General features: G+C 37.1%; 1 protein-coding gene across 2 annotated transcripts in view; it reads right to left on the bottom strand.

Annotated features, from left to right (window-relative positions):
* Window positions 1-667: 667 nt before the first annotated feature.
* si:ch211-266o15.1 (zinc finger MYM-type protein 4) overlaps window positions 668-13263 on the bottom strand; it is a 58982-nt gene continuing 46386 nt past the window's right edge. The window contains exons 24-29 of one of the 2 annotated variants that reach the window (XM_056476713.1): window positions 9072-9216; window positions 8770-8921; window positions 6127-6241; window positions 3811-4059; window positions 3585-3708; window positions 668-1199 (exon numbers count right to left, since the gene is read on the bottom strand). In XM_056476713.1, coding sequence (XP_056332688.1) covers window positions 989-1199; window positions 3585-3708; window positions 3811-4059; window positions 6127-6241; window positions 8770-8921; window positions 9072-9216 — 996 coding nt within the window. In that variant the 3' untranslated portion in view covers window positions 668-988. The remainder of the gene's footprint in view (window positions 1200-3584; window positions 3709-3810; window positions 4060-6126; window positions 6242-8769; window positions 8922-9071; window positions 9217-13263) is intronic. The other variant, XM_056476714.1, reaches the window with a different exon arrangement.

Here is a 13263-nt window from a genome sequence, read left to right as displayed (position 1 = left end):
GCTGGTTTATCTATAAGCTGACATTCGATGAATCTGCTGATGAATCGCAGCTTTAAAATGCTCCAGTGTCCCTGTATCTGTGGTTACACTCAGTAAACAGCAGTGAGTGCGGTGAATTGATGACATTCACGGCCAATCACAGTCATTTCTGTTGAGCGGTGTTTAAGAACATGCTCAACAGCACTCAAATGTTAACAGGATTTCAGTATCGATTGCCACCGAATTCCAGTATCGTGACAACCCTACTATGCCCGAATCCCTTCGAAGGGTCACTCTGAAAGGATTAGAGCATAGGGGTGAGTCCTTCCAAACTGAATGCAGTGTATGCCAAAAAAAAATTTCCCTGCTCAGTGTCCATCAGTCCATCAGCCATGATTTTTTCACTCCTAAGTGCCCTTCGGAGGGCAATTTATCCAATTTTGAACACATCGCCGGCCTTAGTTAACAAACTAATGTTATGCGGCTTGAATGCAGTTGACCACATGAGTGTTTACACTATACACACCTGTATTAAGCTTTGTCCACTTCTGATCTGATGAAAACCAAGGTTTAAACGGGGCCCACAAGACTTCCAGTCGCATTGTGGCTGCAAAGGTTTTTCAATGTTAATGGTCCTGTAATATGTAGATATTCTCCATCACCAAATAAGTTACATGAAGGACAAATGTTACCAAACACAACATCTGAGAATTCATATATATATATTTGAAAGGTTACCAACAATGACATGATGAATGTTTCAACTTAAAATGCGTTCACTAAATAATACTAAATACTGAGAAACAATGTCTACAGTGACTAAAAACCAAACGATTCCCTCCAAAAATGTTCATTTGAACGGTCTGTAACATTCATGATAGGATAGATGGGCTTAAGGAATGTCTGTTGAGCTTGTGCACAATTTCATACGCATCTGTTTGCATCCCATTCCCGGTCTGAATAAAAATAATAAGTAGATGTCATTGAATGTCTAGTTTATAGATTCACATTAAGAGCTCTCTTCGTCTGACGAGTCCAGGTATTTTTGCTGATGTTTCGAGTCCAGGTGAATGTCCTGTATAGCTAGGATACGTGTTAGCATGCTTTCCATCATGGTGCTGTCCAGTGGCTGGGCTGAGTACCATACGGGGCTGCTGGGATGGCAGGACGCTTCAGGCTGCAGGTAGAAAAGATCTGGACGCTGTTTCACAGAGTTTGAGCTGTGAGGGAAAATGAATATCATAAAGGGTGTCCGCTTCACTAAAAGCACCAGACAAAGACTTGAAGTGATTCTGCTGCTCCAAGCAAGAGCAATTTGTGAAAAGAAGCCTTATGATGCAGGATTTAAATATCTGTGTTATTATAATTTAAATGCAGAGTCAAAAGCATGCTCTCTAAAATTGTTGAGTGTGATATTAAAATACATGACAGGTATAATTCACTCAAATTTCAGATGCTATTTTAATTCTTTTGTGAAACAGAAATGAGGCAGCACATCCAAGCTGCTCTTTTTAATACACAAAGCCATTATATTCTGGGTATCTGAATCCATATTATAGCTTAATACGATCAACACTGCTGTTAATTTAGCACTTCATTTTTTATGAGTCCATCCTGAGCTACATTCAGCATATGTGATCTGTTATTTTATTTATTATCTGCATACTACAAACATAGCAGTTTATTAATATCTTGGTTTTAAGAGTTTGGCCATTTCCAGGCTGGCTTCAGCAACCTGGTTTTGGCTGAGCTCCCAGGCTGGCTAAGTTGGTCAAGCTGGTTTTAGCTGGTCATTATCCCACCTGACCAACTACAACCAGGCTGGAAATGGCTAAAAAAAAACTCTAGAACCAGCCTGGTCAACCAGCTAAAACTAGCTAACCAGCTGGTTTAAGGAGTTTTTTTTTCAGCAGGGAAATGGTGGGATTATGCTTTTGCTACAAGTTAGTAATTAACAAATGATTAAAGTGATTTGTTATTTTAATTATTATTTGCATACTACATACACAATTATTTATAAACAACTTAGTATTAAGAGTTAAATTTGGCATTTTCAGTCTTATTTTTTTTTAATTTCCTTTTAGTAGCTGTCCATACAATTAAAAATAACATTTTTGATCACAATAAGCCAAAAAAATTACACTTTTTGTGTTATTAATTGTGAACAATTACACACATACACTCACCGGCCACTTTATTAGGTACACCTTACGAGTACCGGGTTGGACCCCCTTTTGCCTTCAGAACTGCCTAATCCTTCGTGGCATAGAAGGTACTGAAAATATTCCTCAGATTTTGGTCCATATTGACATGACAGCATCACACAGTTGCTGCAGATTTGTCGGCTACACATCCATGATGCGAATCTCTCGTTCCACCACATCCCAAAGGTGCTCTATTGGATTGAGAGCTGGTGACTGTGGAGGCCATTTGAGTACAGTGGACTCATTGTCAAGTTCAAGAATCCAGTTTGAGATGATTCACGCTTTATGACATGGCGTGTTATCCTGCTGGATGTAGAAATCAGAAGATGGGTACACCGTGGTCATAAAGGGATGGACATGGTCAGCAACAATACTCAGGTAGGCTGTGGTGTTGACACGATGCTCAATTGGTATTAATGGGCCCAAAATGTGCCATGGATCCATGCTTTCATGTTGTTGATACCAAATTCTTACCCTACCATTCGAATGTCTCAGCAGAAATCGAGACTCTACAGACCAGGCAACGTGTTTCCAATCTTCTCTTGTCCAATTTTGGTTAGCCTGTTCAAATTGTAGCTTTAGTTTCCTGTTCTGACAGAAGTGGCACCTGGTGTGGTCTTCTTCTGCTGTCGCCCATCCACCTCAAAGTTCGAGGTGTGATTGTGTTATTGGGTTTTTGTGCGCTCAGAGATGCTCTTCGGCATACCATGGTTGTAACGAGTGGTTATTTGAGTTACTGTTACTTTCTATCAGCTAGAACCAGTCTGGCAATTCTCCGCTGACCTATGGCATTAACAAGGCATTTCCGCATCCAGAACTGCCGCTCACTGGATATTTCCTCTTTTTCTGACCATTCTCTGTAAACCCCAGAGATGGTTGTGCGTGAAAATCTCAGTAGATCAGCAGTTTCTGAAATACTTAGACCACACCCGTCTGGCACCAACAACCATGCCACATTCAAAGTCCTTCCTTCCCCACTCTGATGCTTGGCTTGAACTGCAGCAGATAGTCTTGACCATGTCTACATGCTTAAATGCACTGAGTTGCTGCCATGTGATTGGCTGATTAGAAATTTGCGCTAACAAGCAGTTGGACAGGTGTACCTAATAAAGTGGCCGGCGATTGTATAACAAAAGTTTAATTTTACCAGTTATGTTGTTTAACACATTTCTTTTGCTAAGTAAACCACTAGACTGAAGAATGATTGACACAAAACTTTCCAAAAAAAAAGTCACTCCAATAAAACAAACAACTTGCGTTAGTCAGATAATAGGAGTTAGATCAGAAATTATGTCACTATAAAATTGAAAAATGTGTCACAAAAATACAGATTTAGACCAAAATGGCTATTTTCTTCTCTAAGTTTCTTCTCTAATTTTCTATGGCTTTAGAATAACTCACCATTTGGAGAGATAGAACTCATAGAGTCTGACAGGGCAGCGTAAAGGATTTTCCACATTCTCCGGCATCTCCAAAAACTCCTCTTCCAAGCTCTCTTCATCTCTCTTCCTCTTCCCAGCCGGTGCTTCATGTTTAAAAAAACACAAATAAAAAACCGATGAACACATGCACACAAGTAGAGGCTCTGTATTAAGATTCAAACACAGTGTGATCAGTGGATTTTTACATTTCTTCTCTTTTTCCTCTTCTTTGTTAGGTAGTCTAAAGCGAAGGTAAGAGGTCACGCCACTTTTGGTGGTCTTTGAGCAGTGGGAGACGTTGGAAAAGGCGAGACGTCGATGCTCTTCAACTGTTTTCAGGTTAAGCAGCTTGGATCCAAAAAACAGCAGCGTGTTGAGCAGAACGATAGGAGACAGAGCTCCCAACTGCTTACACTCCCAGAGGTATTCCTCCTCCACCCGCGAGTGCATGTATCCTGAGCAAAACAACAGCACACACAATCAAACACTTCAAAAGTGATCAAGAAACCATTCAAACGCTTGTGGAGTCTGTTGTTGTTTGTGAAATGTCTTTTTTACTTAGCAAGACTGTTTTATTTAGATTAAAAATTAGGCATACACTACCTAACTACAGTCTTCTCGCCTATCCAAGTTTTAGGAACAACAGATAATAACTTGACTTCTAGCTGATCATTTGGTATCAGAAGTGGCTTATATGAAAGGCAAAGGCCTCTAGATTACGCTTATTTTACCAAAATAAAATATGATCATGACTTGATTTTTAATTATTTAATGAGGACAGTAAGGTTTGACTTTGCTAAGACAAAAGTCTTGTCACTTAACAGAAATAATGTGCAATATAGAATATAAAGTCATGGTGCAGTGGAAAAAGAATTAATACTGTGTATGACTCCTGTGAGCTTAAAGGACTGCATCCATACATCTCTGCAATGACTCAAATAACTTATTATTAAAGTCATCTGAAATGGCAAAGAAAGCGTTCTTGCAGGACTCCCAGAGTTCACCAAGATTCTTTGGAATCATCTTCAATGCCTCCTCCATCTTAGCCCAGTCATGCTCCATAATGTTCATGACTGGTGACTGGGCTGGCCAGTCCTGGAGCATTTCGACCTTTCTTTGCTTTCAGGAACTTTGATGTGGAGGCTGAAGTATGAGAAGGAGCGCTTTCCTGCTTAAGAATTTGCCCTCTCCTGTGGTTTGTAATATAATGCGCAGCACAAATGCCTTGATACCTCAGGCTGTTGATGTTGCCATCCACTCTGCAGATCTCTCGCATGCCCCCATACTGAATGTAACTCCAAACCATGATTTTTCCTTTATCAAACTTGACTGATTTCTGTGAGAATCTTGGGTCCATGCAGGTTTTAGTAGGTCTTCTGCAGTATTTGTGATGATTGAGATGCAGTTCAACAGATGATTCATTGGAAAAATTTACCTTCTGCCAATATTCCAAATGATCAACTAGAAGTCAAGTTATTATTTGTTAAGATCGACAACAAGACTTTTGTCAGGTAATGTAGTTAATAATCATAAAATATTACAATAAAAAAGCAATTATATTGTATTAAGAATGCAATTTGTTTTTATGATTTAAAGCTTAATTTTAAATCATTGCTGCAGTGTTCAGAGTCAATTATTAAATTGTTCAATTATTATTTTCTGACTTGGTTAAATACTCTGTGGAATTCTAAATGTCTTTTTTATTTAATAATAATTACATAAATAATTACAAAATTATTATTTAAATATTTATAATACATTTTTATTTAAAATGTGTCACTTTTGATTGATATAATACATCCTGGAAAAAAGGATAAATAATAAAGTATATAAATATTTTATATTATATAGATTTTATATTATAGAATATTTTAATTGTAAAATCCTTATTTTTGCAAGTATTAAAACAAATATTTTAAAGAGGTACAATTATTGCATGCAGTTTCTTAATGCATGTTTCTTGAAATGATGTCCAACTGCATGAACAATGATACATGCCAACTATTCTCATTATACAAACTAACTCATTAGATTATAAGTAGACTGTTAGGTTGGAATTAGGGTTAGTGTAAGTTGACATGTATTTGCAAAGTTTCTCATACTCAGTTAAATGTCTGCTAATCAAACTTTTAGTCAACAAAATGTGCAATAGGGACCATCAAAATTAAGTCTTACCCTTAACTGAAATGTCTAACTGCATGAACAATAATACTATCACAAAAACAGGATTTAAAATATTATTATATTGCATAAGGCATGACATTTCAAGTTATTAAGCTAATCAGCTTTGTAAGCAAGTAGTTAGTGTGCATACAAATAAGTACGGTTTATGCAAATTAGTTCTGAAAAAACAAAACAAAAAACAAAACCACTCCTTTGACCTACAATTTAAAAGCATTTGGATGATGTTCCCTGAACTAGCATTTCAGTTTTAGCTATTGATATGGCCTCAGTGGATGGTAGCTATTTGTCTGACAAACGATAAATAATAAAAAAAATAAATGAATGTTGAAAATGTTTACCTCCAGGTGACACTTTGTTGCCCCAGTCCTTCAGCAGTGTGGTGATGTCGGTGATGAACTGATTATACAGTGGGTCTGTGAAGATGTTCTCAAGACGCTCGTTTTCAAGCAGGCACTACAAATTGAGTGAAGATACAATATATGACTTAATGCACAATTTAATCTAATCTAATCTAATCTAATCTAATCTAATCTAATCTAATCTAATCTAATCTAATGTAATGTAATGTAATGTAATCTAATCTAATATGTAATAATAATTTAATGTAATAATAGCAAGACAAACTTTTAAAGACAGGTGTCTATACAATTACAGACATGTGTGTAAAATGGTCATGAAATATATTAAGTTCTTATTTTTTATGGAATATAGTGTTTATTTTTTATAGAAATTGTGTTTTTTGTGAACTTTTTATCAATGTACATTTTTTTAAATAAATTTGATCCTTTAGTGTAATCTCATCAATATTATAGTGTACATTTATTTGGAATAAATAGTTTTAGTGACCTTTTTGTCCATGTACACTACCGGTCAAAAATGTGGGGTCAGTTTTTTTTTAATTATTAATACTATTTAATAATTTTAATTAAATTATTTAGTTCATCAAGGCGGCATTTATTAAATTCTTTTTTAATATTTATTTATTACTCATTAGTCATTATTGTTTTTATTACTATTACAAATAATAATAATAATAATAATAATAATAATAATAATAATTATTATTATTATTATTATTATTAACATTAGAGTGATTTCTGAAGGATTATGTGTCTCTGAAGACTGGAGTAATGAAGTTGAAAATTCCTCGTAAAAATCACTGGAATAAATTATTAAATTAAATAATGAACTACTTTTGAACAGTTATTTTATAGTGCAATAACATTTCATAATTTTACAATCTGTACTGTATTTTAAATTAAATAAATGCAGCCTTGGTGAGCAGGATAAGTTTATTTTAATACATTTAAAAATCACACTGACCCCAAACCTTTGACCGGTAGTGTACTTTTTTTTTTAATATTATCAGTTTAAAACTTCAGTGAAATCTCTTCAATAATGTTCACTGCCACAGGGCTGATGTCACTAACATAACATCTACCAATAACAAACCAAAATGATCCAATTCATTTTACAAAGGACAAAAATATTATTGTACTTTTTGTAAATTAATTGGATTCATTTAACAATTAAATACATTTGTTCTGGTTTTGAAAAGCCAGGCCACAGGTATATGGTATGAGCAGAGCTAATCATGACTACAGATTTTAGGATGACCCGGCGTTAAAAATGTCAAGTGTGAAAAGCCCTAAAGAAGTTTAGTTTATAAAGCAGTCCTGTAATGCTTTAAAGGGCACCTATGATGAAAATCCACTTTTGTAAGCTGCATGGACAGAACTGTGTGTAGGTATAGTGTGTCCACTATCATATTGGGGTGAAATAAACGCAATAAGTCTTTTTTTAATTTCTTGACATTAAAATAGGATCCGAATCCCAGAGATTTTGAGGCCCACTGCAACGTGACATAGGAGTGCGGTATTCTCTACCCACTAATTGATGGACAGCCACCCTGTTGCTCTAATAACATGTATACACATGCCCAGAAAAGATTTCTAAAAAGAAACTGGGATTAAAATATCTGTTACAACTTCCTGTGATATTTTAAAAGTTTTATAAGTTTAACATTTTTAACATAGCATGTTTGTAATAAAAACAGTAAAATTGCTATGTAGTTCTTAACCGCTAAAATCACAACAGCCGCATGGTGTCAGTACACACTATTATATGTGTGTCTGTGTGAGTGTACTGCAAACAGCATTTGTGTGAGACTCATAATTTCAGAAAGGCTTGAATAAACTCCACCATAAATGCATCAAATAAACTTACTTGGTATTTTAAACTGATGAGCTGTATTTCAGCTTCACCCGAGTCTGTCTTATCACTGACTGCTGTTTATCTGACATAATGCGTGAATGATGAGACATGCACGTAGTCACGGTGGGCGGGGAGAAGCAGCTCATTTGCATTTAAAACCACAGACTACAAAAAAAGCTAATGTACTCAGACACTAAAATGGGCAGATTCTGGAGGCTATAATAAATAATCAGATGGCTATTGAGCGGAAACTTTACCAACACATTCTGGAGACACCAAAGTTACATCTTGTAAAACAGGTAAAATAGGTGCCCTTTAAAGACGACCTAGGTGTTTAAAACACAGTTGTCTGCCAACGGTCTGTGAATATAACCAGCTTCTAACAGTAAAAATGTAATAATTGAATTGTTTATAATCATAAAAACAGAAACACTTTGATGGACGTTTTCCTTTTGTACGTATCATCAGAGGGCGAAAGCACCGCCCATTAGTGACGATCTCTTCCTCATTAGCATAGTCTTGTTTTTGAATCTGCCACTATGCTGACACATAGGCATTTGTAGCTCCGCCCTCTTTTAAAAAGAGCCCAATCTCATTTAAATTTCAAGCCATAGCCACCAAAATTATGATCAAAGCCTAAAGGGACAGTTTCAGAGAGTTTTAAAACATTATCTGAGTGGTTTTTTGAGCTAAAACATCACATACACACTCTAGCGACATCAGAGACTGATTTTTAATCTTGTAAAATGGGACATAATAGGTCAAACCTGCTGAATGCCCAGGCACAGGTAGTAGATGCTGTCGGGTTGATATTCTTCTCCATTCGGCCTGCGAACCTCCTTGATAAAGCGGCACAGACCATAACTGAGATCTGCAGATGAGCACTGCAACACATCCTCCTTCATGGTCATGGGCTCTGCTGAATAAAGCACAGTGGGTGCAGAGAGAGCTGCTAAGACACATGGTGGGTCAGTGTAATGTCACAAACTAGCTGAGACCGTGACCTTCACTAATGACACACACAGCAGAGGTCTCGACTTCTTGTTCTGACCCATATGTGTGAACTTACGAGCCTGCTGCTCCTGCTCAGCGTGGCCTGTTTTCATTCGCACCCAGCTGGCCCAGGCTTCAACGCCGTACGTTTGGTTGAGCTTGGAGCTGGAGGTACTGAGCCAAACACTGCTTGATGTGTCCGTTCCAGATCGCTTACGACCCTGAGTGACACATAAAAACGGTTTGCGTTACTATGCAAGAAAGAAGCAGGACTCCATGAAGGAAATTTACAAGGACAAAAAGTCAAACTAATGGGGGATAAAGTATGTGAAACTGTGGCGCAACATGGGTTTTGGAGTGCTTGCTGAAATTAAATGAGTTCAAATATGAAGAAAAACATGCTAAACAAATATTAAAAGAAAAATCTTATGAAAATATTATGAAAAATAATAATTGTAACATTTAAAAATATATTTATACACAGCTTTTTGGATTATTAACTTAAAAATAAACATTTAAAGGTCCCGTGAAGTGCTTTGAAGTGTGCCTTTTTATTCAATGTTTGCCGTAATCTTAACTGAAACATGAAGAGAGGGTGGGACATAGTGTAGCTCCTCCCTTTAAAAAAAAAAAAAACAGCCAATAGGGTTATGTTCTATCACTGCTCTGCCAATGAGAGTGGTTGAGCTCAAAAACATTAAATTAAAGGGGCGGGGCATGTCAGATACTAGACAGCATTCGATTGGTCAAGATTTGATCAGAAACTGAAGTATAAGATAACATGAATAAAACCGTCGATCCATTTAGGCGGAAGTGACAAACTGCAAGCTTTACATGTTATTCTCAGTTTTATATCTTCTAAACACTAATTTTGACACTGTTTTGGTGCACACTGGCTTATAGATATCCTAAAAACTAACAATACTTATACTAACATCTAAAAAACAATGTATTTTAATTTCATGGGATTTGAAAACTACTAAACTAATACTATATATAAAGACACTCGACAAAACTGTTTTAAAGAAATGGACATGAAATTACTGAAATTAATTCAAATGAAAAGGAAATACAAAAACAAAAGCTCATTTAAAAATATTTTATTACCATATTTAAAAAAACAAACAAATAACAAATAGAAAGACAATCTAAAATAGTATAATTACAACTGAAATGACTTTGAAACTCTTCCTTTTGAAATATTTAGTTTTTTTAATTAAATTTTACAAGAGCAAAAACAGAACATTTCAAATGAACATTTCAAATGAGTGTTCTTGTTCTATGTAATAATTCCTTACATTTATATAGCGCTTTTCTGGACACTCAAGGCATATTACACAATTTGTTGGAGGGGGGGGGGGGGGTGTAGGGGTGGGAATAGGGATCTCAGTGTGCAGCAGCTGATCACACCGAATGCGCTTTTACATTCCAAAAACGCGAGGCGCACCACACAGCCTTTTTTGTTGACAATCGCTAGGCAATGACTCTATCAGCTGCGTATTGTGCGAGAGTGTTGCTGTTGATAATAATATAATTTAAAAAAATTGTATAATATTGTGATATTCAAGATTTGTAAAGTAATACAGCTCTGGATAACTCAAAACAGCAACCACAAGTCTCTCCTCCATCTTCAAAAGTCTCCATAGTTAATAATAAAAACACTGCAGTCACCTCAACAGAAACTCCGTCTCCACTTTCATTTGATTAGAGAATGAAAAAGACGTGACTGACAAAACAAGCTTTTAACGCCTAGAGTTGACATTATTTAACTGAGCGCACAGTGCAGACACAAAAATGCGAGGTGCAGTGGCCGTTTAAAATGCGAGGTTCGCAGGTGTAGAAGCAGCACGCACAACGCTCGCGGCCGTTAAATAATCATTCAAAAAAGGCCCCTCTCAATGCTATTCTGTGTGATTGGCACCTTTGCGTCAGACCGCACACCAGCTGATTGGTGGAGAGGAGACAAAGTGATGAAGCCAGGGATTTTTAACGACCAAAGAGAGTCAGGACTTAAGTCAGGATTTTAAGGCCGGCTCACACTGTGACGTTTTTTATAAACCTGAACGACTGAAGCACGTCAGACTGCACATGTCTCCCATGTCACACTGTAAGATCTCAGCTGTCATAAAGTCAAACTGAACGACAATGAAGACGCACCAAACACGAAAGAAAACGAGTTTGACGTCATCCATCCGTGACGCTTTCACTATCCCGCGTTCTGAAATGATTCCTCACAGCAAATGTAAACAACCTGTAGCGGCAATTTTGCACAGGAAGAAAAAAACTGATTTGACCTTTCCCCGCGGTCATTTGAATTGTCGCATGAATCGCATCAGGAAATTCGGAGCTCCTGTTGGTTCTTGGATTACCGCTCATTACAGCTGTTATCACACTGCAAAAAAGTGTCTGAAATCTTCTGACACTGCCAGAAATTTATCGGAGGGAAAATCTGATTGCAACAGGCACTATGCGGCTGTCAGTGAACATGTCAAACCAACGATCAAAGAGTACAGATTTTAGCCGAGGATTTCAGGATTTCTCAGATGACAAAATTGTGGCTGAAATCTCACAGTGTGAGCAGGGCTTAACATCTCACCCGAAAGAAGGCACTCACTGAGCAGTCTGGAGTCCCCATCATTATACTGGGGCGTTAGGACTCACACAGACCTCAGATTGAGCGCCCCCTGCTGGTCTAACTAACACCGCTTCCAGCAGCAACCTAGCTTTCCCATGTGGTCTCCCATCCAGGTGCTTACTGGGCGAAGCTTAGCTTCAGTGGGCGAGCATATGAGAGTTGCAGAAATCTAGCTGCACATATTCACTCATTTGGTATAATAATGGATGGCCTCTCCAAATGTATAAAGCGCTGAGAAAAGCACTATACAAATCTTTAAACTGATATTATTATAATTATTGCTACAAACCAAAATAAAGCCTGTCATTGCTGAAAATAAACCAATTTAATGTGAGACGAAGACATCAAGGTGGCGCAGTGGTTAGCACTGTTGCCTCACAGCAAGAAGGTCACTGGTTCTAGTCCCAGTTGGGTCAATGGGCATTTCTGTGTGAAGTCTGCACGTTCTGCCTGTGGGTTTCCTCCGGGTGCTCCGGTTTCCCCCACAGTCCAGACATGCCCTACAGGTGAATTGGGTAAGCTAAATTGGCCACAGTGTGTGAACGCAAGAGCGTATGGTTGTTTCCCAGTGCTGGGTTGCAACTGGAAGGGCATCCGCTGTGTAAAACACATGCTGGATAAGTTGGTGGTTCATTCTGCTGTGGCGACCCCTGATAAATAAAGGGACTAAGCTGAAAAATAAATGAATGAATGAATGGGAGACCTCTGCCACCCTTGAAAAATGCCACCAAAAATAGTTTTTTATGATTTAAATGTTGAGCGTTGTTTCTTCATCAGAAGCATCCAGAATTTTACTAGCAAAAATAAATCCTACAACACTGACAATACAAATAACAACATTAAAATGTATTATTCTGAATTCTGAAACGCTACGTCTGTACATGAATGTATTTAGGAAAGAACGAAGACAAAGAAGAATAATGACTTGAGCGGCCTAATACAGAAATAAATGGCAAGTGAAACACATTAACTATAACGTTCAGTTCTCAAAAAGCAATCTCAGACACTTCTGAATGTTAAAAAATGATGATTTTGACAGATGCCGACACATTCATCTCCTTTTATGGCCACTTTCTTCAACTGCCTCCATGGCAACCAGTCCTCCATCATCCTGATCTCCTTCACTTCCAGCTCCTTGTGTCTCCATCTGGCCTGCACATTCAGACTCATTGCACTGGCCTGCGTGCCTCTTATCAACTTCTAAGTAGGGCTGTGTAATATGAGAATATTTATCGTATGGACAAATTAAAAAGTATGTAATTTCACATATTTATCATTTATTTAATGATGTAAAAAATAAGAGTTATTAACTTTTCATCATTTAAAAATTTCTGTGATTTCAGTGGTAAAAAAAAACAACTGTAAAAATGCTATGGTAAAAATCGGTAGGCCGTTTAACAGTAGGTTTCCATAATATATACAGTGAATAATTACAGTGAATAACATTTTGTTGACATTACTGTTACATTTGTTATGCACATTAGAGTTTTGTCATCCAATGTTGATAAATAATGTTTATTGCATTACTTTAATGTGTTACCATGACAGTGTTGTTGTCGTGTGTGAGCACCTTCAATATATTAATGTTTCTCTGCTTATGGGAAAAGCAGTTTGTGATGAGCAGTAGTTCATC

This window comes from Danio aesculapii, chromosome 17 (genome assembly GCF_903798145.1).
Source record: "Danio aesculapii chromosome 17, fDanAes4.1, whole genome shotgun sequence".
NCBI lineage: Eukaryota > Metazoa > Chordata > Actinopteri > Cypriniformes > Danionidae > Danio > Danio aesculapii.
This window is presented reverse-complemented; position numbering and strand designations above follow the sequence as displayed.